The sequence below is a fragment of the Anomalospiza imberbis genome, chromosome 1 (genome assembly GCF_031753505.1).
Source record: "Anomalospiza imberbis isolate Cuckoo-Finch-1a 21T00152 chromosome 1, ASM3175350v1, whole genome shotgun sequence".
Lineage (NCBI taxonomy): Eukaryota > Metazoa > Chordata > Aves > Passeriformes > Viduidae > Anomalospiza > Anomalospiza imberbis.
In genome coordinates this window covers 67,372,292-67,399,825 of record NC_089681.1, presented here as the reverse complement: position 1 = coordinate 67,399,825, position 27,534 = coordinate 67,372,292, and the positions used below count along the sequence as shown (strand labels likewise).

The 27,534-nt window shown below is 37.8% G+C and overlaps 1 protein-coding gene across 7 annotated transcripts in view; it reads left to right on the top strand.

Annotated features, from left to right (window-relative positions):
• FHOD3 (formin homology 2 domain containing 3) overlaps positions 1-27,534 on the top strand; it is a 370,799-nt gene that overhangs the window by 26,687 nt on the left and 316,578 nt on the right. For 6 of the 7 annotated variants that reach the window (XM_068195740.1, XM_068195787.1, XM_068195751.1 and 3 more), the window contains exon 2: positions 10,865-10,971. In XM_068195740.1, coding sequence (XP_068051841.1) covers positions 10,865-10,971 — 107 coding nt within the window. Of the gene's footprint in view, positions 1-10,864; positions 10,972-26,135; positions 26,232-27,534 lie in introns of all 7 variants that reach the window. The other variant, XM_068195730.1, reaches the window with a different exon arrangement.

Sequence of the window (27,534 nt, the reverse complement as noted above, 5' to 3'; positions counted from 1 at the left end):
ATTTTTGCCTTCCTGGACTACTAATTACCTTTAAAATAATGATTTCTGAGATGTTAACTCAGTGCTTTTCCTACACACAGATAAACACACTCTGAACAAAAGATTCCTCAGATGATAAACTTCATTGAACCTAATCCTTTCTCTCCTCCTCTTCCTCCTCTCACTTGTCTTGACCTATCTCCTTCTTTGAGATTATTTCCATTTCCTTGGATACCTTCACAGTAATTCCAGCCAAATGTTAATGAGAGCTTGTCAACTGTAGGCATCCCCTGTGTATCAGCCAAAAAGCTGTATATACTTTCAAATAAAGAATCTTGGTTTTATGGCCTCTCTCCTTTCTGTTCAGCTGAAGATGTCCTTAATCATGAAGGTGAGGAGAGCTAGCTCTGTCTTAGTTAGGAAAAGCTGAACACAGATGAGGAAAGTGATTTGAAAAATCCAGATGCCAAAAAGTTTGAATATATGCAGAGGTTAAGTTATTCTCATGCTATAGGTTTGTTATGTTAACTGTGAGAAAAATGTGGGGTTTTTTTGAGTTAAAGCGATGTAGCTTTTTAGTCTAAATTTGACTTTGCTGAATTCTGTTGCCTGTTTGGTTTGTGTGTCATCTCAAATTTAAGTAACTTAAAATGGTAGAATTAGGTGTGTTAGTTCCTCATCCCATATACTATTATCAGTTTTTTTAATGCAGAAATGCAATTATTTTAAAATTTTTCAGTTACTTTTTTTTAGTTAATAGTAAACATTGTACTAAATTACACTAAACACTAAATTAATTTGGCTTTCTTGTTCCATGGCTATTGACATTTTGAGCAATCATTTGCTTCCTAACAATGCCTATGTGGCTGCTGTTGGAAGCCACGGTGTCACACTTGGATGCAGATACTGTAATAAATTCTAAATTGCTCCCTGGGGACTACTGTGTTAGAGATCACAAAGCAAAAGGTCTGAGAGTCGGTGACAAAGCTGCCCAAGAACAGCAACAGGTAGGCATCCACTCATTATGTGTTCGCTGTGGTGTTGTCTGTATTTGAGACCTCTGAAATTGCAGTTTCAGAATTTTGAACTCTGAACTTCCTTTTGTTATTCTTAAGTCAAACCCATAATATTAATATAACAGCTTTCTGTGTTTGTTTTCAATGTCTTTGTTATTTCAGCAGAATATTTTTATTGGCAGTGTATTTTTCCAGTGGCTCTTGAGGATCTAATGTGGCATTTATGTTTCACCTCATGCCCTGTATTACCTGACCCCAGGAGTATTTTGTGGCGTCTACCAGACCAGAGATAAAAGCTGCTGTTTCAGACTAGGAGTGCAGGCTATGTTCAAAATACCACCATTTCCATATCAGAGTAGCAGTTCCTTTGAAAGTGATTGTGCTCCTGTGTCCCTATGCCCAGTTGTGCAAACCTTTGGATTATCCTTTGTGTGGAGGCATGACTTAGTCAATGTCACTGCACATAAGCTCTGCAAAGTGAGCATAGTTTATGAAGTATTTTGACAATGGCAATTACTGTGCTAAAAATAAATCACTTGTGCATTAACATTAATAACTATTTCTACAAGATATGCTAGTCACTCCTACAGGGCTGAAAAATTCGGGATACTCTTGTACATGCTGGATTACTTCTTATAATGTAAAGTTTAAGGTCTAGAAAGTAATTATGGGTCTTTCTATCAACCTCTAAATGAGTATGGAAGAGCAAATTTGCTAGCGTTCAGCAACCTACTGATTTGTTAGCACGGATGACTGAACGTGGCACACTTGCCATCACCAAAAATGACCTTCTGTATAGCCCCTGTGCCTGACCTTACTTTTAAAACTCTGACCTCACAGAAGTATTGGTTTAGTTGGAATTTTAAAGGATAGGTTTTTGGGTTGTTTTTAGAAGATACCTAGGGTTACAAAATTAGCTTTAAAAAGGAGAAGGGTATGGGGGAAGGAGTATAGCTTTGTTTCAAGTAATTGCAGTGGAGCTGCTTGTCACACAGGGCTTTTAGATCAAGATAGTGATGGTGTGTGGGGTCGCTATCATACTTGAAAATGAGACTAGTTTTTAGTGTCTACTGTTAATTTTGAGCACAAACATGTGGCTTTAATACAGATTATTTGCTTTCCTTTTATCTCATGAATGTCAAGCTTTTTACTCAAGAAAGTTTGTGTGGCATCAGTCCTGGCCTAGGTGCTTTGTTCTTTCTCCATCATATTGCCCAAAGTGATGATGACATGACACAGACCAGGTAGCACCTACTCACATGAGAAGGGAGACATAAGAGAGCAGTTGGTTGTAACTGAAGGCAGATAAATAATTGTTGGATTTGCTGTGATCTGTGGGATGCAACTAGGCCATTCCTATTTTTTCTTAGTCTGTGACAACTAACAGTGACAGCAACTGTATTATGTTTTAAAGTGCCACCAAAGGACCACTGTGTGCAGGTACAGAAAATCTGTATCTGTTGATCTGCAATAGAAATTTGAAACATTAAAATATGTTACATTCTGAAAACAGCATGGTCATTCTCATGTGAAGCTTGATCTTGGATGACACAATATTAAATATTCATTTCTGCCAATCAGTTTGTGCTACTTTGCTTAGAAATATGGAATACCTTTGTGCTGGTGAGTAGGAAAAGGAAAAGTAGCTGCTTTTCCTGCTTTTTTCCTGACGACTAATTGGTTTTATTAAAGAAGAGAGGATTTGGGAATGCAAAGGGAAAACTGAAACTTGTTGGCCCTGGTAAAAGGATTCCCATTGTGTTGAAAACAGCTGAGCCAGAAGGGAGAGTGTTTAAGAACTGCTTAGCTTGAGTGTGTGAATGTGTCAGACTCGTGATGTGTAAAGCCAAACAAGGCTTTGGATTTAGAAAGGGAAAACTTCCCTTTTCATCAACCCTACTCTGCAGAACATGCTGGAGGTGAATAAGGAGCGCACCACCACTAATAAGAACAATTGTAACCCAATCATCTTTAAGTGAAAGATGAGCTAAGACATTTGAGTAAGACAAGGATTTTCAGAGGCTGTGCCAAAGGCTAGAATTGAAGAGGGATTTTTATTTCTGCAGTTTGATACTGGATTACTCTAATCTTTCCCTCTCTCGTTCCCTTTCTCTGTAAATTTTGGAAACAACCAAATGAACAGAGTAATCTGTCCAGTGGGTCTAGCTCAAATTACTGGAAATCTGGTGAGAGCTGTCTGTGATTCCAGTGAGTGACTGCAAAGTTGAGTGGTTTTGGTGATTTGTACTAACACCAGTAAACAAGAGTACCCTCCTCTCATACTGTAGGGCCCTTTGTCCTATGAATGGAATCCTTGATCACTGTTTGAACTCCATTTTTGAAGCATGCCTACTTTTATTTAAAGAGAAGGTAATATAAAGAGAATACTTGGCTATGTCTTGGCACACACACTGGCTGCCAACTTGTCAATACTTTGTTCACATTTACCATAGATCTGTTTGGGTTAGAAGGGATCTTAAAGATCATTTAGTTCCAACACCTTGCCATAGGCAGCAATGCCACCCACTAGATTAGGTTGCTTAAGGCCATCCAATCTAGCCTTGAACATTTTGATTGATGGCACATCTACAGCTTCTCTGGGAAACTTGTTAGAGTGCCTTACTACTCTGAGTAAAGAATTTCTTTCTAATATCTAATTTAAATATTTCCTCATGTTTAAAACTGTTCCCCCTTGTCCTTTTACTATCTACTCATAGAAAAAGCTGCTCTCCCTTTTATTTAAAAGCACTGTTTAAGTAGTGAGAGGCCTCAATGAGGTCTCCCTGAAGCCTCCTCTTCTCCAGGCTGAACAACTCCAGCTGTCTCAGCCTTTCTTCACGGGAGAGGTGTTACAGCCTTCTGACCATCTTGATGGCCTTCCTCTGTAACCCTCTGATAGGTCCACATCTAAGGCTGAGTACCACAGAACCAGATGCAGTAGTCCAGCTGGGGTTTCAGGCACAGGTGGAGGATCACCTCACTCCATCTACTGGTCATGCCATTTAGAGAGATTTGTTCAAAACATGTTGTTCTGAATGAATTCTCAGGGTAGGGAGTTGGAGATGAGAAAAGAACATTTCTCATGATTGTTTGTTGAAAAAGTACAACTCGGTGGTCTTTGAATAAACAGGGAAGAGAATGGTTGGGGGCCTGCTGTGCCTTTTTGAAATGACAGGAGGGTGCATCTGCCATTTCCCTGCCTTAACCTCTGCCAACCTGCTGCTGCCATGGGACAGAGCCATTAAACCCAAGGAATGCCCACTTGGATGTATACTGGTGCCTATCAAACCCTTCTGAAGGAAAACAGATTTGTGTGAGTTTCTTTTGGCACAGTAAAATATGTGTTGACTTTGCACTGAATTATGTGCCCAGTGGGCTTCTTGAGTGAGGAGACAGGTGTGTATGTGGAGCCTCGCAAGGGTGCATGACGAGGAGCAGCAGCAGTCCTCAGTCTGTGTGTGGACATAGGAATTGCTCTGTTCTTTTCTCCTCACGCCCCTCGTGCTTGGTTTCTTGGTATTTCTCTCACATTGTAAGAAGCTAAAGGCTTCTTACAATGACATTTATAAATGAAAACAATGACATTTATATTTTTTTTAAATTTACTTTAATTTCTGTTACTTAACTAGTGTTAAGTGAAAGTGGCAGCAGTTATTTATCAGCACCAGGTAACTGGCTGATCAACACCTTTTCTTGCTGCTCTTCTTTTTTTCCCTGCTATTCTTTGTTCCTTTTGTACTTAAACTGTGAAATTAAAAAAAAAAAAAAAAAAAAAAAAAAAAAAAAAAAAAAAAGAGCTTTACTGTTGCATGGCAATAAGAGCTTCCTTATGAAGAAAAATGGCTGTTGCCTCTTTCTGTGAGTCAGTGCTTGAAATGAGAAAAATATCATCACTGGTATATTACTAGTGATCTATTTTAGTCTTCTTAAGCTTGACAGTCTTGTAATATGAACTATTTTGGCCCCACAGGATGAGGAACTAGCCATTACTAGCCAGATATGGTTACCTGAGACAGAAGATGACAAACTGAGCTTTTGCCCTATGTTCTTGACTTACTGGTAGTCTGAAAGGAACACTTGCATGAGTGGGTTGCTTAGCTTTCTGCAACCTGTTTGTGTTCAATTTTGCAAATGGGTGTATTGCTGCTGAGGGCTCTCCATGTGCTGGTGAGGTGGGAGTGACCCTTGAATCAGGACCAGGATCAAGCTCTACAGCTCTGACCTTGTTATGCTTGTTCCTGGTAATAGTTGAAGCCAGGATACCCCCATCCTTTTATGCGGTAGAGTTTTGCTCCATAATGGGGGAAAATGGCAAAATATGAAGGAGTAGGAGCTCTGCTTTTAAATATTCTCATATTTTAACTTTTTAATCAAATGTTTGTTTGCTTTTGCATAATGAATTGTGTTCAACTGAAACTTTAACCAGCATAGGTATAAATAGATAACAGTCTAAATATTGTTTGTAAACTTATGATCTTTTTATGTACTTCTTCTTCAGCTGTTTTGGATACGTCTGTCAAATTTAGGTAATTGTTACTTTTTTTTAAAACTTCAGGGAAAAATATTTTAAATGCATGCATAATTTATACCCATATATGTGTATATATATATTTATGGAACTGTTTGGATGGTGGTATTTAGGGTGCCAGTTTTGGTTTTACAGCATAGGTATTGTAGTGTGTGGGTGGTGTTGAACAGTTACCACTGTGTGGACACCAGCTACAATCTGGAAAAGTTCAAACATCTCTCTGTTCTTCTTCTAGAATTTTTATTACAGAAAGAGTGGTTTAATTTAGTTGCTCTACTTACACAGCAGGCTGTTGTACACAAGCAATTGGTTGTCTCACTGTTTCTATGTTCTGGTCAGTTATGGAAAATCAGCGAGTAGCTAGTGAAGTCAGTGCTGCTTAAGAAGCCTTTTCCAGGTTCTCCTCTTGTCCAAAAAGACAGCTATAAATCAGTGAATCAGCACCTAAGCAAACTGCTACTTCTTGATACTGATCTTGTCATGACAGAATACAGATCTTTCCATTTCAGTATGAAACTGAAAATGATAATTAGCACATCAGTTACATTTTTTTAATGAGGATGACCTGCATACCAACAGTCTTAATTACTTTGCTTCCTTCCTGTAAACCCAGTGCACAGGTCTGACTATCCACAGCTGGTAAATCTGACTAAAGCACTTATTGTGTTGACTGTTGCACTTGTTTTTGTTTCTTCATGTGTGTGAATGAGAGTACTCCTAGGTAGTCCCACTCTTCATGGAGATTTCAAAAATTTCCATAGGGAGTCAAAAGACCATGGATGTTTTCCAAAGAAATTGTTCATTTGCAAAGATGAGAATGTAATTGAAATGAACACATAGGTTTTTTATAGGTTTTTGATACCATTTAATGCTTATACTAAAATAAAAAAACCTTGAAATCTTGCAGAAGACTGATGATGGAGTAACTTTGTGTTTGACTTAGAGAAGTAGCATTACTTTTGTCCCATTTGATGGTGCTTATTTCTGTTTATGGTTCAACTATACCAGTAGTATTCTTTTAATGTGATTATAGGAAAGTATGGCAAAGCCTACAGGATGAGTTCCATTTAGATGACTTGTATCAACCTTTTGGGTCTTCTTGGCAATACAATAAAGTGTCATGCAAAAAATGATAAACAATTTGAAGGGAGGGGTTAGAGATTTTTAGAACAAACAGTTTTGTAAGATTTTGAAAGGGTCTTGGAGAATCTCACCTTTTGGCAGTAGTATAAATGAATTATGCAGTTTAATAACAACAAAATGCAGATCAGAATTTTGGGACTAGCGAGGAATACTGAATGGTTAAAGAAAATTATGAATAAAAAGGTTAAACAAAATAATTTCTCAAAATCTGAATAGAAGTCTCATTCATGATGATGTAAAACAGATCAGTTAAATATTCTTTAAAATATTGTTTGTAGGAATTCTGCCTCTTGATTTTCCTAAGAGAAGATGTTTTTTAATAAGGATTTCAATGTGAATTATAATCAGTGGGAGAAGCATGTAATGAATGAACTAGATGGAGCTATTTGTGACAATGTTCAGAGACAGGAGAAGTGTTATATAGCAGATAAACATGGGATTAACATTGAGCAGAGGGGAGGGACCAACACCCTGAATTGTTACTAATAAGCACTAATGAAAGAACAGCAGCCATCCTTTGTGTTGAAAAATGCAGGCAATTTACTAATTAAAAATAATTCATGAAGTGGTTTCTCTTTTTATATTCTGTCTATAATATATGTGTACAAGTAAAGCTGGAGCCAGAGTAGCAAAGTAATCCTATATAAAGAAGATTTTAAGAGTTTGTTGCTTTAATACTTACCTTAACTTTTAAAGTGTTGTTTTGATCACTTCCATCTTCGTGTGTACACATGAAAAAGAAGAAAAAATGCCCGACTTTTTGGCAAGACTCAGAATTAAATAATGGAAATAAAAGATATTGCCATTTCTCTCATTACTGTAACTCTTGTTAACAAATGCAGCATGTAATTTACAGTGCCTTAAAGCCCAAATGAATATCATGTTCAGCTGAAACTATGAAAATGAGATAAACATAGGTACAATGTACTATTCTCATTTATTTTGTCCACGGAGGACTTCCTGTTCCCATAGTGCTTTTTGTACGCTAAAGTCACAAGATATTCGTAAGGCACAACTTCTTTTCTCTAATTATGCAGTATAAATGGAAACTGTGGGCAAATCTCCTAATCTCCATAGAGACAGCACAACATTTATCTAATTAGTAGTTTGCCTTTTGGCATTACTTTGAATAAATTAGCATTTCATTACATAGCCTGAACTACTTGGAAAAAGTTTCCCAGAGTAGTATTTAGTCCTTCTTCTCTGAAGAGTGTATTTTGAATTAGCATAGGTTAGTAATCTCATTTGTAACTGGAAAGAGACAGAGTAGCACTCCTATTGCATTTTTAATATCAGAAGGTTGAACTTGCAGGTTCTTTGCTTTCTTTAATCCCTAGGAATCAGAGTAAAATCTTATGTCACCTTATTTAATGGCTTGCTCCTTCTCCAGGGAAAAATCTAAAAAAGGAAAGCAAAAAAAATGGAACAAATTTGAAATACAACTTTAACTCCTCTCTCTACCCTTTCTCCAGAGGTTGAACTTTTCTTTCAAATTTCAAAAGTTGCACTCTATCACTAATTGTGAAGAGCTTTTCTACAGAATTTCCAACACAGCTAATCAAGAATACACTATTTGTCTTCCTTTCTTGTATCTAAATCAGTGGCAGGAAACAGAGTGACTAAGTTTAGGTATCGACTGCCAGATAAGACGAGTGGCTGCTTATTATGCTTTTCCTGAACAGGTACTGAGAATCAAAGCTTGGATGGGAAATTAAAAGAGGTAATTCATCAAGGATAGATGTTAATTGATTTTCTTTCTAAGTATTAAAAAGAGCAGAATTAGAATCACTAGAGATTCTAATTTTTGGAGTACGTCCAAATCACTTTTGGCGAAATTCCCTCCCATTTTTTATCCCTTCAAAGCTTACCGAATTTGGGGTTCAGCTCCCAGTCCTGAGATCTGTCCAGCAAGAAAGAAAAATCTGCGTAAGTGACAGAGGGTGGTAATTTCCTTTCCTTGAGTCACTGGCTGTTTCAGACCCCTGCTTAGTCCTTCAGAGAGTTGTTGGCTGCCACCTGTGGCAGAAGATGGGCATGAAGTATGGTGTTAAAAATTTGACTCTTCTCAAAGTGGCCTTTGCAGCAGGGATGTATGGTTACACCACCATTGCCATGGTTGCCTTTTGGTAGATGGAGGCATGCAAAGAACCTGTCAGCTGGTTTTTGCAAAATCCAGAGGAATTAAACCATCTTCATTTTGGTTTCTTTGATTGTCTTGGTTTGAAAGACAGGTGTCTGCTAGGGAAGGCAGGAGCCTCCTTTGGAATGGAGAATATGAACATCCTCCTCTGAATTATTATAATTTTGGAAATGAAGGGGCTCTCAGGCAAACAGATATGGGAATAGGAATAACAGTTATTTTCTAGTGTGTATAATAAACAAACAACAACAACAACCACTACAGCATTAACAACAAGCAGAACCAGAAAACTCAGTCCCAGCCTTTCGGCTGCGGCACTTTCCCCTTTGGTGCAGTTACAGATTTAAACAAGATTTGGAGGGATGAAGGGATAAAATCACGATCACTGAAGACAGACCTCCAGTGGAAGCCATTGTGCAGCAGGAAAACTATGACATAGGGGGTTGGAAGTAGGTGATTAAGGTTCCTTCAACCCAAACCATTCTATGATTTTGTGACGAGGAAATGGCCTCAAATTCCACCTGCATAGGTTTCAATTGGATATTACAAAAATTTCTTCACTGAAAGAGTGGCCAGGTGTTGGAACAGGCTCTCCAGTGAAGTGGTGGAATTGCCATCCTTGCAGCGTACAAAAGACATGTGGGTGTGGCATGGAGGAACACGCTTTTGTGGTTAACATGAACTGGGTTACCAGTGAGACTCGATGATCATAGAAGTCTTCTCCAGCCTTAATGATTCTCTGTTTGGCTGTCAGACTGGATTTTGTATCTAGTAGCACAACACATCTGGAGCGTACAATATCTGTGAGCTTGGAAGCAGTTACAGAAGATCCCCAGTGCAGTGCTGCACATGAAGGTCTCAGCAGTGTGTTCAGTTGGACGCACAGATGTCCATTTTTATGCTTCTGGGCTGGATTCTCTGAGCAGATGGTCACTTAACCCTAGTGGTTAGGCAGGACAACCCTCTACATTCACTTGTCCCTTGGTAAATGTTGTCTTGTTCTTCTGCCCTGGAAAGACTTTTTTCCTCATTATTTGTTATTTGACATTGAGTTATGTAATGATAAGAGAGGAGCTCTTGTTCCTTTCTAGCTCTTCTCCCAGCTTCTTTAGTTTTCCTTCTTGATCAGTAACTATTTTGTATTCCTGCTCAATGAGTTAGCCAGAGTTTTGGGATGATTCATCCTAGATCTTCTATCTTGATGAGCACCCTACAAATAATACCCAGAAAATTTATTTTCTAACATAAGTCAAATCTGGCTCTTTTTAACAACAGCTGGAACAATTAATGGAAAACTTGAAGATTAGGGAAGACAGAAAAGAAATAAAGACAGTTTATTAATTTCTTCCTCCCCCCTTCTTAAACATCATTGTGGGCAGATTTCTGCTTTCAGGTCTGGTCCTTGATTACCTCAGTACCTTTGTAGGAAGCTGGCACAGGTTTCCAGTCCTCCTCCCACCCAGTGCCTAGGAATGTTGTTCCTGCAGCCTCTGAGGCTGGTTAGTGCCTGACCCTAAAAGCAGAATGCCAGAAAAATCTATTACTTGGTTGACTGCACTTGCTCTCACTGCAGGACCCCAACTCTTGACTGACATATTCTGCACTGTCCCTTGGCTACATCTGTCCTCATAGGTTGCATTCAGTGGCTAACAAAAAAGCTCTTTTTTCCTTCTGTCTTCATCCAGAGGTTCAGAATCTCTACTTACAACTGTAAGAACAGAGAACAGTCATTTATATCCTAGATACACATTGAAATTAACTTCTCTTTCTGTATTACATTTCAAAGACTCTGTGCTAAAGCCCTCTGATTTTCTTCTGTGTGTTCTAATAAATTTCACTGTGTTTGTTAGTTGTGTTGATATTGTTGTGATCAAGCATGGTCTAGGGAACATGAGTTTGGAATTGAGTAAATTGCCAAAAAATGTTTCATACCTGCTCCCAACATATTTTTGTTTTAGGGAGATCTTGTCTGAGGACCTGGAAAAGGGGAAGGCAATGTTAGAGGTACGTTAGAGGGAAAGACTGCTCTAATCTAATGGTCTGAATTTTGTTCTACAGCTTGATGACTGCACCCTGCAATTGTCTCATAATGGTACCTATCTGGATCTAGAATCCACCCTAGCAGAGCAAAGAGATGAACTAGAAGGCTTCCAGGAGGATGCTGGGTAAGTAAAGGTTTACTGAATTTTTATAAATAGGCTTGTGATTAACTTCATATGTTCAGGTCAGCATAGGAAGAGAAAATTTAAAAATCTTACCCTTGTATGCCTTTATGTCTGTCCCTTTGTATGATTAAGAATTTTATGACGTCTCTCTCTACATTCACTCTTACAGTTTCTTTAAAATATGACATACTGTAAAGAAACCTATGAATATGAGTATCTTGATTAGTCTAGTAAGATTTTATAGTTCTTTGAAACTTGGTAAATGAGGATGGTTTGTTTGGAGAACTTTGAGATCTTTCTTATGATATTGGTCATGTAGAGGATTGTATTGGGGTGGTATACCAGAAGTTATAAACTCAGTTTATTTTACCTTGATAAGTTAAGTCCTCCATTTATATTTTTGAATAAAAGACCTGTATTGGTTTATTTTTTTACTCCTGGAATTTATTGAGCCAAATCAAGGGATGGGGGTGCATGTTGTTTTTTGAATATTCTCCTCTTCTGTTTTTTTTTTTTTTTTTTCTTATTTAGTTATTGCTGACACACATTGATTGCTATGACAAAGTTTCCATATTAATCTCTTTGAGAAATGAACGTGAAAGCAGAAGTTAGCATCAGTGTGTGTTTGTGTAAATGCACATAGGAGATTTGCATTTTGAAGAATTTCCTTTTCTGGATCTTTCAGGTGATTGTCTTACTTAAGATGCAAAATGAAGAGAAAGTCTAGACATATTTTTGTCTTTCTAGTTACTATATTGGAGTGGATAGTTGTGATTATTTTATGGGTGTGTTTAACTGAATTTTAAATTGGTCAGAGTTTGGTAACAGTGGGAGATCCAACCCTTTTGCTTATACTCCTTCCCCACTTCTGGTAGCTGTCTTGCCTTTGATGAATATGCCTTATAAATCTGAACTGTGGCTCTGAAGATTATTTCATATGGAGAAGAATTTAAATATTTTCCAGATATTCATGTGTGTGCATTTGTGTATCTCTTATTCACATATACCAGTTTAGGACATGTTTTATAACCATTACAAGATAAAAAACTGTTCTGTTAGAAACCTGTTAGAAGATAGTTTGTCAATAGACAGAGTAGCCAATACAAGCTGAACTGAGCCTCCTATGCAATAGGAGTGTTGAGTGTAAAAATTTATATAGTCTTCAGTTTCATGCATAGGTGATAAAAATCATTGCAAAGAACAGCAAAATCATATTTCCAACTAACTTTATGAGTTGAAAGCAAGTAATTTAAAGGATTTTTTTAGCAATACATTTTCAAATTGTCACATTTTTTCCCTTTCCATTGGTGTCTCTGTGCTAATTCTGGTAATTTTGACTTCACTACTTTTAACACTCCACAGGAGCAATTTGGCACTGCCAAGCAACCTGGCAAGCGAGAGACCATTTGGTGCTTTTCCTGCCAGACTTTGCTCTTGAAATAGCAAGCTTCTGTTTACCTTGTTTTATTTTTATGCTTCTTTTGGGCATGTGAAATCAATGATATGAATTGTTTCTGAAACACAATTATAATTTTCTCTGTGGTGGCTATCCTGAGGGAAAAAAACCCAACAAAACAAAAAACATGGAACTGCTGCTTGAAGTTTTGTACTGGTGAGGATTCAGATGGGTTCCTGCATTTCATTTTTGTCCATGTTTTGTGAGAGAAGAAAAGATAAACAAGAAGCACCAGAGCTTTGGGAAGTATGTGGGATAACTTCTCTGTACGACTTAACATTCTTACTTCATGGTACATGCAGCTTATGTGACGTTATTCAGAAAAATGGAATATTCTAGACATAGGGTACCAGATGCAGTCAATAATTCTTCCTTTGTTCTGTATTTCTAGCAAATTAAACTCCATTTTTGGACCTTGCAGTTCTGAGACCAAAATACTGAGCTGGAGTGCTCCTGAGCTGGAGCTTCTGGCTGCAGACCATGGGAGCTTAACAGCAGCTTGCTGTCTGGGAGGGACTGGCTGGAGAAACCATTTAGTCTCTCTCTTTTTCTGTCTGGGTCATTTCAAGGTCCTGTTCTTAATCTTCAAAGCTTTTAATTTTCTGAGATTAGGCTAACTCAGGACCTGCCTTTCTGCCATGCCAAAGCTGCTGTGCTCATCAGGGTCACTGAAGCTTGCTGAACTTTTAGTGAAGGCTTTAGTAGCTGGATATTCATAGCATTTTTAAAATTTTAGAACCTTAGCTGTGGAAACTCCAACTCAAAGTGGCCATAATGTCTTGTAGTCTGGCTGTTTGCAGCATCTTTTTGCCAAAAGTTCCTGTTCATCCAGGGAAAAATGATGAAAATTTTTTTAAACACTTTTGAAAGTAGACTTATAAATAAAACAAGTAGAAAGGAAAGTCTTAAAATTTTTGATTGGTTTGAGAGGCTGTAGGTATTTGTTTTCTCTGTGAGGGATTGGATTAGCATAGTGGAAAACATGAAGGATTTTTCTTCAAAATGAAAGAAAAGAATGGTGGCAGTTGCTGGAAGTTTATAATGTGCATCTTTAAATAACCTGTATAAGAAACATCTGCACTCGTGCAATTTCAAATGAATGCTGTTCTGTTACAGAATATAGTGAAAAGAGGCTTTCGGTAGTTGCTGTCCACTCCAGAAGAATGGAAACTTCTATCTAGTGGAGGAGAAAAGCCAATACAGGGGGCCTTGTACCACAGAGGGCTAACTAAAAGACGGGTGGGGATTGGATGGCTTTCCGGTCTCCACATCTTTACCTGCTGCCATTTGCACCCTTGAGAATAGCTGTGGGGCTCGGGAGAATCAGATTGTCTTTGTATGGGGGCTGATTTTGGTCAGTGAGAGCATGTAAGAAAACAACCTTTCTTTTAAAGTATGGATTGTGTTCATGGCTCACTTGCTTGTTGGGTTGCTTAGCTATTGGGCTTTTTTCTCTTGCTTCCAGCACAAGTTACTTGGTGGATGCTTCATTGTGTAGGGTAGTACACAGTGGAGGTTGTTTAGGCAGGCTGGCTGCTTTAAGGTGTTGGTGACAGGCAAAGCTCCTTTCCTTGGCTTCCCTGAGGTTTTACAGAGAAAGCAGGAATTGTCAAGAAGCTGATGTGTTTAAATTACCATATAATTGCTCAAGCTCTCTTTGTAGATATGTCTCATGGTAGCCCACAAGGTAACACTGTCCTAAAATGCAGAACAAGAGTTTATTCAGGCAGTATGCTATGAGCAATGAAAATTTCTTCACGGAATATGTTTTCAAGACTTCTGTTCAGCAGGGATTCTTTTAAAGCACTTCTGATAAATGGCTTCACTGCTAATGTTTTTGCATTCCTTCTAGACACCCTATCTCAAGTCATTTTGGCTGGGTGAGCCCCATGACAGACCTTTTCCCTCTTGATGGTGCTGTTCATTCTGGTCTTGATTCAGAATCTGTTGGAGACAGTGGAGTCTGGCAAGGATCTCTAACATTCTTTTCCTGCTTATGTACTGTATTTTTCCCCACTTAGACTTTGCAAATAGCACAATTGTGAGAATGAAAACTTTTTGTCACTTGTTTACATAAGGATGTTGGAGATGCATTTGTAAGTTAATTTAGTTTTTGTCTTACAAAAATGCTATGGCTTATTTTTTGAAGCAGTACTGAAATCTAGCAGATTCTATGCTGATTTTGTATTAGTTTAAACAGAATGTATTTGTGTTTATTCATGGGTGGAAAATGCTCTCAACTTCTGATTGTTTTCTCTCTGTGTTTTGTCTTGATGCCATTTATATGTTTCTCAGTGCCAGCAACAAGAAAAATAAGGGAGGTACCAGAGAAAGATTGTCAATGTGTTGCTACAAACAGGAGACTGTGACTGCTTATTGATATTATTTACTCATGTTGTCCACCCAAATATTTTGATTTCTGTGATATTTAGCTATTAGGTCTGATGAAATGCTGAATCTGAAAAAGGCAATTGATGGTCACAATTAAAAGCATGCAACAAAGCAAAAAAAAAAAAAAAAAAAAAAAAAAAAAAACCAAAAACCCCAAAAAAAAAACAAGAAAAATAACTCCCTAGAAACATCAAACTAAAACAACTCCTTAGAAACATCAAACTGGGCTGAGAGGTTGTGGTAATTTTTAGAAGGTGTAAGAATTTCTACAAGGTAGCAGTATTCCATTCTAAAATGTATCAGATTGAGATGTTGAACCACATTTTGAAGTAGGTGTTTTGCTAAAACTTTACTGTTACAGAATAAATGGTGATACAGATTAAAATTTCACATTCCTAAAGAAATACATTGTTTTTTATGGATGAGTAAGTTGATGCTGTTCTTAATTACCTCACAAATATTGAGGACAATAACTATTACCACCTGTATTTTCAAAATTTTATGCAGCTTTTTTGCTTTTTAATCCTGATACAGTTTTGCTGTTTATATAAAAAATTATTAGGTAAAATATTGAAATTAATCTTTAGGTGGAACTGTAGTAATTCATTTTCATAGTTATCTTGCAATAACCATTGACATCAAAATTAAATAAAATTACTGGTCCCATATGGTTTCCCTGTTTAGAACAATTGGCAAGGCATCTCTGAGCATTCCTGCTTCCAGAGTGTGTAATCAAAATAATTACACAGATGTGCATATATTTTGTAGGCCTGACAAAAGAGACCTGTGACTTTTAGGGATGTGCTCTGAAAGCAGGATGGAGGCAATTAACAGTTGAAAGTTCAACCATGAAAATTATTCACCAGTTATGAGATTTCTTGTCAATGGATCTCATTGACACAGTATCTTGTGAAGAAATGATGGACAAATTAAGGTTCCTACTAATAGTAAAACGCTATCTACTACTTTTGTAGTTAATAAATGAATAATGATTTGTGAATATAAAATGTATTTAGAAAACCAGCATCTTCAAGATAATAACTAACTTGAATAGATTTTATTGCAGGCCAAGGCTTGTTTTCTTACATAGTTTCAGCTTTAAAACTGGCTTCATGATATAAAAGTTTATATCTTCTGCATATATTGAGGTCAGAGACTGCAGGCCACTTTGCTCACACCTAAAGACACAAAATGCAAAGTCTATGCAAGCTTTTGAAAAGAACCTGTGGTGCCCTGTTTTGGTGTGTGCTGTCTAGGAGGGGTCTGGAGTCTGACAGACTCCAGCACAGAAATTACAGGGATCACAGCTTACTGTGTGTAGTAGAAGACTGGGATGTCAGATGGGGGTGCAGTCTGTGCACCTTACAGCTTCTTTCCAGTCTAGATGGAGAACCTTCAGAAAAGAAGCCTACAGAAAAACAGTTGCAGTGCTGGATAGTGTTAACTTTCACTGATGTGCTGAATATGTCCTTCAAAGGGAAGCAGAGTTGGTTTTGCTCTTCTCCAGGTGCCCCAGTCTCGGAAACTGTACTGCATCCTTCAGACTGCGGAGGAACCAGCATCCATAGTAGTGGCTCCCCTGGCTTAGACAAGGAGGCTTCATGAGCTCTTTACTCTCTGTGTGATTTTGGTTTGGGGTGAGCAGGAGCCTGGTTTTGGTAGACTTGACTGAGGCAGGTTGTAGGCAGTTGATACTTATGGAATGTCAAGGGGCACAGTGGTCTTGAGCCATGTGCCTGAGAGCAGTGTCAAAAGCTCAATGGTGGCTTTTGGGGTGTAAGATGGCACCGCAAATACCAAGTTCTGAAATGTTTTGTGGTCTGGTTTTGCCCTGTGGGGTTTTTTGGTGGCTGTTTTTTTTTTTTTTTTTTTTTGTGAGGGTGTTTAAATGTTGGGGTGTTTAAGAGCTTGACTCTTTATTTCACAGCTTTTGTTTCTCAATGCTTCAGCAGCTGTGTCTCTTTCTCTCCCCCTTTGCCCCAGAGTTTACTCAGTTGTAAAGGGAAGAATCTACATCTGTACCAAGGTACCTGTGGAAACATTTGAAGATTTGCTATTTTTGAATTTAGTGATTACTGCTGGCAAAGGAATGCAATAAGAGTGCTTTTATTGAAAAATAATTTCCACTGCAAAATGTATTGTAAAAATACTGTTGTGCTTAGCTCTCTCCCAGCCCATTACATACCAAATAAAGTGCCAAACCAAAAAGCGTGTGAATAATTCTTACAGTTTTTGCTAGGACAACTTTTTTTTAAGATAGCCTAATTTGGCATTCAGATTTGCATGTGAAAATAGCTGAGAAGTCCAGTATTTTTTGGTGGAAACTTAAATAGAAACAGCTTATGGAAACAGTTGATGCCAGATGTTCTATTTAAAACCATTTAATTTTATTAACATTGAAGCTGCTTAATGGCTGTGTTTGCACTCTGCCCTCCTCCTAGATGACGAGGCTGTAAGTTAAGCGAGTGACTCTTGAGGCTTGGAAATGTGTTTCCCTTCAACTTGTGAGGAGGAAATCCCTTCCTCTCTCCATAAACAGATCATCTGTGAGGCTTCAGGTAGGGCTGCCAGAAAGTGCTGCAGGGCTGCTCTGAACTCCTGTTGTGAGTAGAACCACTGATTTGGAATCCAAACCTGGAACAGTACCAGCACTGTGGGCACTCACTGCTGGTCTGCTGGGGCAAACCAGTGTAGTATTGCCCAGAGTGTGTGGGCAGCTGAGGGAGTTTGTGCTGGGTAATTAATAAAAGCTGTGAATTAGCTACACTTCCTATTCCATGGCAACTGTTCCTGCATGTGCTCCTACCCGGTGCTAAATGCAAAGGTTTGTGTAAGCAAGCTCATACTTGCTTTTCTCCCATGCCCACCATTTGTCTGTGTGCTTGGTGTGTGGTGTGTGCTTATTTGGTTTACCTCTGACTAAACTAAGGTGGTAATCTGCTTCTGATAAAAATAAGTGTCTCCAATTTAACCTCCAGTTGTGAGCTAACAGCTTAAATGGCTGCAAATCTATGACTAGCCCAGGATCTCCGGTAATGAAGCCATGAAATTTAGTGAATACTGCCAGGGTTAAGACCACAGCAGTACAGCAAAACAGTAAGTATATTTCACGTTTACTGCTCAGTAATTGTGCTCGCTAGCAAAAGCATTGATGGCCCAACAATAAATATAAAGCCCATTTCCAAAGTGGAATTAATATGGAGAAATAAGTGGCCTGTGAGCAGTGTTTTATATTTAAAAATTTGTATGTCAAGGTAGGAGGAAGCCCTTGCCAAATATGATGCTAATGGAAAACTTCCAAAACAAGAAAGAGACACAAAGTAGTATATTGATCTGTTCAAAGTAGACTTTATTTTTATGTACTTACATAATCATATGCATGTTCTACTGCAAGGTCGGACAGCTTTTAAATATTACTTGCTGAGTCTGGTTAAAATGGTCACATTCTGATAAAGCGTAAATGACCAATTACATAAGACATTGCTTTGAAATGTGTTGTACTGCCTTGGATAATATCTTCTTCACTTTGTTATCTTTTTAGTATCATCAATTAAATTGGAAAATCATACAAGATTAGGGATTTTCCCTTAAGGTGGTAGAGAATGATTTCTAGTAAAAGAGAAATGTTTATGAAAAGTTCTTAAAACTATTTTTTACAAATTGAGTCATTTTTAATTTTTTTTTTAATTATAAAAAAATTAGATGCCTCTTTTGGAACTGTAAGTTAGATTAATGTCAGGTATCAGGGGCCTTTGTGAGAAAGAAAATTATTATTCAAGTGCTGTTCGTTTCTGCTCTGAAACTATGGAACTTCATTAGAAGTTGGTCACAGAATCAACAAATGGGTCAGGTTAGAAGGAACCACAGTGAAACTTCTGATCCAAACTGCCTGCTCAAGCAGGGTCATCCCAGAGCCCATTGCACAGGATTGTGTCCAGGTGTTTCTTGAATATCTTCAAGGAAGGAGACTCCACAACCTCTCTGGGTAACCTATTCCAGTGCTTGGTGACCTGCACAGTAAAGAAGTTCTTTCTTATGTCCAGGTGGAATTTCCTGTGCATCAGTTTCTGCCCATTGCCTCTTGTCCTGTTACTTGGTACCACTGAGCAGAGCCTGGATCCACCTTCTTGAGACCTTTCCTTCAGATACTTACAGACACTGATGAGATCCTCTCTCAGTTGTCTCCTGTGGAAGCTGAACAGCACCCTCCGCCTTTCCCCATAAGAGAGATGCTTCAGTCCCTTAATGATCTTTGTAGCCCTCAGTTTTATGTGCTCCAGGAGCTCCATGTCTCTCTTGTCCTGAGGAGCCAAGAACTGGACACAGCACTCCAGATGTGGCCTGACCAGGATTGAGTAGAAGGGCAGGATCACCTCCCTTGACCTGCAGTGGTCTGGAACCAAATCTCTGGGTCCCACAGTGTGGCTGGGAGCACTGGAGGGACTCATTGCCTGAAGATGTGGAAACATCAAGTGATTCAGCTGATGGAGGTTAATTTATTTTACTTTCCTCCTTGTCCTTGTCCTGTAGGTTTCCAGTTCTTCTACCATTTTCCCCAAAAGTCCAGATATTTCAAAGACATCTGCTTCTCCAAGTGTGAAGAGGTTTTAAACTAAAGTCCTCATGTAATGTGAACTTCAAGTACAGGTGATAGCAAAACCATATGACCAGAAATTACTTGGTGTAAGATTCCTGGGAGGAATGTGCAGCCAGAGCTTGACAGTTACTGACAGCAGTGGGAAATACATAACCTAAGAACTGTAAAGCATTGGTCAAGTGATGTGTCATCTCTGAAGAAGAACATGATGCGAGGTTGACAGGAAGTGTGTAAACAATGCTTTTGGTTTTGTGTTTTACCCAGAAACAATATTGTTAAAATAGCTCTTCTAATGCAATTCTCTTCACCATTTTCCAACTCATGAAATTTGTGTTTTCTTAATACAAAAATATAAGATGGAGATTTAATTGAAAATGCTATAAGTGTTTCACAAAATGACACGATAAACATCCTGCTGAAAACAATTATATGAGTTGAGCTTTTGCGTTGGGAAGGGACACAGTTTTGTTCATGAATGACAGCTCTTGAAAAATGGTCATTTCTAACTGTGAAGGCAGCAGTCAGCCCTCAAATATTTGAGGGGCTGTTGGAAGGTTTTTTGTTTTAATGTGTGGAAATTGAGCCATTAACAACTGAGAAAGAGCCAGCATGATGATTCAGAAAGTACAGGGAGGAAGTGGGGAGGGAATTGTCATTTTCCAGCTTCTGAAGTTTGCTTGCACATAAACTACTAAAAAGGACAAATGGAACAAATGTTTCCCCCATTTTGAACTCATTGCCTTTTAGAGAGTGTAAAAGTGATTCATTATCTTTTGGCAAAAATCGTTATGTTGTGGTGAGGTACACAGAAGACTGCACCTTTTACCGGCATATACTCAGACTACATTAGTAATAAATAATTTGGTGGTATTCATGTGGCTTATAATACATACTTGGCGAATCCCTTGATTGTTTCACTCCACACTTTTGAGTTTCTCATTTTCTTCCCACTTCTCCTTCTTTCCCATTTTGTTTCCATTTAGAAAGTGGGGGAAAGGAAAAGAAAGAAAAAGAAAAATAGCAACCCTGCCTAGTAAATGTACTTGTGAAGAGTTAGGGGGACGTAAAAACCCAGCACCCCATAGTGACAGTCTGTAGGTAGTCCTTATTTGCACAGTTGTACAGACAATGGTGTGTCAGCCAAGATGCTCTTCCACTCACTGGCATTCAGATGGTGGTGGTTTATAAGTTTTTAGTGGGAATGAGGCAGTTATTTGTTAAAATAGTGTTGACAAACATAGAATGGAATATTAGAATAATCTGCAGGGGAAAAAACCCCGTACAAATCTAAGCATATTTTGTTCTTTTGTATACCGTTTCTTGCTCTAATGATTGGCCAGATTTTGCCGTCCCAGTTTTTGCTTAGGGAATATGCTGTGATTATTTCTATTGGATTAGTAAAGTTTTAATTATTTTTATGCTTTGTATTTTTTTAATGCAGACTGAACAGTCAGAAATGGTTGCTATCTGTTTACTTATTTTTGTCCAATCTTGTCAAAGGATTGTTTACTTTAGTAAATTTTTCATGATCCAGGAATGCTCTGAATAAAACCACTCTGCAAAATAATTAGATGACTTGCAAGTGTATTACATGAACAGGATGCAGACACATTCTGATTTCACACTAATTTTTTAGATGGAAAAAATGAGGTAAGAGAGAAAAGCCCACTGAGTTCCTATGAGCCTGTCATGTACCAGAAGAGGTTGCTCATGCTGTCATCCATTTGAAGGGTATTGGCATGTAAAAAACTTCTTTTTAATTACTGATATTATTTCCTGAGCTCCTCTACTTCCATTATTCAATGGCAATAACATGAGCTTGAACATGACAGTTGGATCTTTGGATAATAATCACCTAAGAACTTCAAAAAGGTTGCTTGTTTGGATAAGATTTTCAGATGAGTTTCAGGGAGATTCTTAATTCCACTCTCTGTGTACATATGCACTCTCTCACTTTAAAAAGACTTGGCTTTTATACAGCTTTTTTTTTTTTTTGAAGTGTCAGATTTTTTTTTCAATCTCTTGAATCTGCAGTTGACTGGAGAAGCATATCATGGTGAAATGGCAATCAAACTGTATCTTAACAGCTTTGAAATCAAAGCCTAGGATTTATGCTGTCTGATTAATAGCAGGTTAAAAAACACCTTCCTTATTGTATGTGTGTGCTGGCTTGCAGATCTTTTTCAGGGAAAACCTGATAGACTCGAGTGCTTGAACTCTGGCAAAAATTTCATCCTTCATGCATTCAACAAGGAACAGTTTGTTTTCCACTGCTGCTGTTGAGTACCTTAAACTGAAGCAACTGTGAGGCAATACCCCATTGCAAAAGCATTTTCCACTCCCTAAAAGGTGTGTGCAAGTGAAGATGGAAATTAATGGTTTCTGAAATGAAAAAGCAAAAGCCATTTGCAAAAGTAATGCACTCTAGAGCAAGTCTGTTGCTATGTGTTTGCTTCTGGTGGCATACTGTAGTCTAGGTTTCTTTTGTGGGAGTCAGTGATTCTTTGTTGAGCTCAGGAGTTGCTGAATGCTGTTCTCATTAAGCTACTTCGGTTGGAAAATATAGATGTGGTTATTGGAGATGGTTAATGGCCCACGAAGAAACCTGAGTGCTATGAGAAGCTGTAACAAAATGTGAAGCATGTGTTGTGCATGTGTATTTTGAAAGCAGCATCTGTGGTAGATAGGTTTTCTTAATGGTTAGATTGTTACATCAGACAGAATTAGCTGCAGAATTGTTATAGGGTAAATTGTCAGGTTAGGCTGATGTTAAATGCTGTCCAAGTCTGGAAATAGTTTCAGTGCTTCCAGGTTGAAGTTAGTTTTCCATCCAACCTCTGCCCTCTTTGGGATAAATAGGCAACAGCTCATGGTATTAGTTTAGCTGGGTTCAGTAACCCGTTGTGTTTGCTTTGGTAGTAGTTCTGAAGGATAATGAAAAAATCATCTGGTTATTTCAAGAGAGGCTTGGTGTCAGGTAAACGTGTGCCTGGCTCATCTGATTCCCTCTGGTTCAGAATTGGCCTTGCTGTGAGTGATTGATTGATACTGCACTTCATAGCAGTGTGAAAAACTAAGTATGGGGGGAGCTGGAGGCTGGGGGAGCAGCAAACCTTCCCATTTTATAACAACTAAAAAATGAAAATACAGGGTACCTATACTGTTTGCTGGTATATAATTTTATTTTCCATTCTTTTCCTTGATTTGGTGAAACTCAGGAGGGCAAACCTGTAGGTTTTGTGTAGTTCCACAAGTTAAAAGCAGGCTGCAGCTGGGAACTGCTTGCTCTTTACAGTGGTCCTCTAAAGTAGGATGAGGAAAAGCATCAGCTGTGCTGTTAGCCTGGTGCAGGGGGAAAGGTAAGGTCCCTCCTCTGGACCCCCATTCTTATAATCCCTTTACTGATACTGCCTATTTGAATTGAAACTTTTAGTATTCATTTTCCACCACATGTACGCTATATTTCTAGAATCTTGGCTGGGATTTGAGGGAAAGGATACTCATTAGTTTAAATATCCAAACTTCTATTTGCACAAACAAACTACTTTGTAGTTTTCAAAGGTTTTGCATAATCTTCTAGCACAGCAAATGATTTTTCTCTCTTGAGTTATCCTCAAGAATTATCTCTGTCTACAACTGACTGATAACACTAATCTTAATGGGTGAGATCCCTGCTTGGAACAGAGTACAAAGAGAGTCATGGGAATATGCTACTTGAAAACTGCTCTGAGGGTAGGATATGGTTGCCTATTATAATCTATTTATTATTTTAAAAAATCCTAAAAAAATCGAGTCACCCTAACAAGATGCATCACTCTTAGTTGCTGTGTTGCCATTATGAATGTGTGTAGCACTGCATGAAAGATTGAAATCCAAGTTTGCCTTCATGGTGTAAGGTTTTTTTTTTAATATGCTTTAGATATTTCTGAAATAGAAGAGTGTACAGATCCTGGCTAAGAGCAGAGCTTAGACACTCTCTTATCTACATTAACTGAAAAGATCCAAATTAAAATTTTAGCTCACCAAAATCCAATTGTTGGTGGGCTAAAATCATGGCTTCTAACAGCATTGGACTCAGCTTCTGCTTATGATGGCCTCTTCATGATTCAGATGTCTGTGACAGATTTTATTTTTTGAGCAAATGCAATGAAGAATAATAAGTTTACTAGTCTGTGCAGCTATAGAGTGTTATTAAAACCATTGCAATTTGTCTGCTGCTGTGCTATAAAACTGTAGCTTTTTTCATGGTTTTCAAGTATTGTGTAGAAAGCAGAACAGGAGGAGCCCAGAAGTACACAGCACGGCCTTTTGTAGAATTAACACCTTAATCTAATGAATTTTCTTTATTGATTGCTTATGGAGTTATTAAGCTATCACTAAGAAAGTTAGAAAGTTGACTTCAGAAAAGTAAAGAAAGTTAGAAGTTACTTCAGTTTTAAATATAATACATAACACATAAAATAATGTGTTTTCAAAATCAGGGGATTGTTTGAGGCTAAATTTATTGAATTGAAATATCTGGCCCTTCAGAAGAATATTAGGAAGTCTGAATAGTTGCTTCTTGAAAGAAAGAAAACATTGAAATAGAAATTGTATGTTAATTGATGCATTCTACTATTTTACAAAGATGACCTTTGTCAAGGAAATGATTGTGATCTGTCTTGCTAATAACATTAATGAATCTTAATTAGATATTTACATAAAAGTCCCATTTTTGATACCAGCAGGTCTTTAGTATAGGTCTGAGAAGAAGGATGTCATGTCTTAATAAAACAGACTCTTCTAAATTTTCCTTTCAAAGTTTCCTTGAAACATTAAGAGGAGACTGTGTTGGCTTCTTTTAATGTGTGGTTTTGGCATTAAATTATTATTATTTTGTTTGTTTATGTTTTTTCCCCTCTGTACCCCCAATAGCATTCTTGGTATTTTCCTTCTGGTCAAGGGATTGCTTAGCTCAGACAAAGGCTTTGCTTCAAAACAAGTAACTGTTTAAGACAGTTAATTGAGGTGCTATTTTCAAAATGCCATTTAAATCAAGACTTGAAAATGTATAATTGAGTGAAACTATTTGTAATGCGGTACATAAACAATGACAAAATAAAGCATTTATAGTCTGTAAGACAAGCATTCAGTGAGCTGTTCGCATATGCTTATTTGCTTTAATTTATTAGAGAAATTGAATATAGAAAAAGTTTTGAGTCTTGGTAACTCCAAAGACTAGAAGTTAATCTTATAGCAATAATGATTCTGATTTCAACACAGATCAAGACAATGCTATGTCAGCACAATATGTGAGATTTACCTTCTCTTCTACCGCTAAATTTCAGCTATTAAATTGACTGTTAAATGCTTCTTGGATTTTTTTAAAATAAATTGCAGCCAGCTGCACTCACTGAAACATATTTTTTTAAAAAAAACTAATACCAACAAAAATATAAGCCTCAGTTAATAGTATATTACAAATTTTGTTACATGTCTAGGTTTTGTTTTTATAAATTAATCTTATTTGTTGGAAATAGTATTTTCTTCTGTGTATTTTTGAACCTACTTTGTTTTTGATGCAAATGGCCTGCCTGTCCCATGGTACCCCTCTTCCCTGTCCTGATTTCATAACAAGCTTGCCTACAGGCATGCTTTTTAATAGTATTGGGCCAGTAGTTCATGAGTCTGTGAAATCATGGGTGGATTTCAAGTTACCCTTTTTTTTTTTAATTTATTATTGCAATATGCTTTCCAGGAAATTGGTGTGTAGAATCATGGATGCAGTAATTTTCAGAGGTGATCTTCATTTTGCAAAACTGTTATTCATATTGCATGATAGTCAAAAGTATTAATCAGGAAATTGTGTCATTTCTAATATTTTACATATGACTGGTCTTATTATAATTAGCTGCTGTGTGGTAAGCCTAGTATGCCTAAACCCCATGAAATGCCTCTGTAGTGATCATCATGGTGTGGCCTATGGGGAAGTGGGGGAAATGCACCATCATAAGTGAGATTTCATCTTCGTAATTTCTGGAGCTTGAATCATACTGATTTTGGTAGGCTGGAAAAATGGCCAATGCAGCTAGTGGGAGATAAAAATTAATGCTTGTGTGTGTGAGAACATTCTGTCCTGGGAGATATTACAGTTGCAATGATAGTGTAGAACAGAGCCTGTAGAAGAGAGCTTGCTCTACATTTTGCTTTAAGTTTTCAGGGGTCTTTGTAAGGAGGAGAGGTAGAGGAGGAAGTAGCACTACTGTTGAAGCTTGGAGAGCTACAAAAAAAAAAAGGCTTTGTTTGTATTGAGAAACACTGTGCATTGGATTTTTAGAAAAGAAGGAAAAACTGTATTAAATTGTAATGGGCCTGAATCTTTACAGGACTTAAAATGGTGCTGATTTCTCAGGTCCTTGTGTTTATTCACTTTCTGATGGCTGGGCACTACCTGCTGTCTGTTCTTTCAGCAAATCACCAAGACTTGTAGATTGCAGCAGAGCACTGGTGAAGTCATTGTACCCTACAGACTGCTAAAACACTAGAGAGTGCCATGGCAGTAATGTCCATTATTTGTTAAATTAGCAGTTTCTTTTAGTTGATCAGTTTTTCAGGATGGGAAGAATAATATGTCTGATTATATAGACTTCCTTTCTCTTTGCTAATTCTGGGCTATCCTTTTATAATTCTGAAATAAACAATCTTTACTCAATTCTTCCATTTTCTGATTTTATCTTTGAGGATTTGTGTATGTCAGGTGTATCAACAAGTCCATCAAGGAAGGGAGATCAAGAGAAGCAGTTTCTGTACAGAATCAGATGTTGGCAAGGGCAAGAGGTGTGGTTAAAAATTCTTTACTAACTTGGCAAATTCAATATTCCAGAGGAGTCCTGGCACTCCTGCAGGGAGGGGTAACCATTAAAAATCTGCAGAATATGAACGCAGGCAAAGACTGTGTCTTACCAGAATAACAGGAGGAATTTAGGTGGGCAGAGTCAGTCCTAAACCTGGAACTGCTCTAGGGAATTTCATAGTCCAAACTACAGCCTGCTTTCGTGGGGTCAATAGCATTTGCTGCTTGGCACTTCAAGTTAATAAGAAAAGGGTGACACTTTGCCCACAAATGATGTCCAAGCGGCTCCTTTCAAGAGTAATTTTGATTAAAGGTCTTTGGTTTTGCTTTTTTTTTTAAAGAAAAAATCCTCTGTTTAACTTTTTTTTCCCCTTTAATCTAAAGAGAAATAGATTACTGAAACTGGAACTAAGTCCTCTATTAGCAGGTACACAGGTCAACATTAACCACTATTTTTCAAGTCCTTACTTTTCTTTATTTTCCCTTATATTTTCCTAGGGGCAATATTTTTCTGAAAATACATGTCACTACTTCCCTTCCTTTCTTCCCCTGCAGATCTTTCAGAGAAGTAATAGAATATATTTTGCTTTGTTTTTTCATGAAAATAATGAAAAATATTTTTGTTCTGCAAAATAACTGTGGGTAGGGAAACAATATGGTGGGGAAGAACTTCTGTTGTTACTAGAAAAATGTTTTAAGTTACAGCCAGTATAAGATTCTGCTGGGTGTCTGTGTAAAGGGTAACTGGGAAAGGTTGTGCTGGTTTGTGCTCTAACTTGTATGTAGAAGTGGGTCTATGGTTCTCATGACACAAACTAAGCTGTATCCGATTGTGTTCTGAAAACAGTGTCCCCTCGTGAGTGTTTTCCTACAATAAATTCACTGAATCACAGAATGGCTGAGTAGGAAAGGGCCTCCGGAGGTCATCTGGGCCACCTAGAGCCACTTGTCCAGGAACTGCCTTTTTAGTTTCAGAAAAAAGAGGGAGACTATGCTGCTGTACAAACATAAAAGACATTTGGCTTTTCTTACCCTCCCACCTTCCATCAGGTGAGCAGGTTTGGGTACAGGGTGTTGTTGGTGCCCTCATGCCAGTTTGCAGGTGTAGCACTAGAAATCAAGAACTGTGCTCTTGTCCAGGTTGAAGAAATGCAACTAAAGGTAATTTGACTGAAAACCAAATGAAGTTTTTAGCAGCTAATTAAAATAGTAATTTCATTTAAGCGAAATATGGAACTGAGAGTCAGAGTGGAAAAGGACCTCAGTTTTTCCTCTTTGCATAAAAAA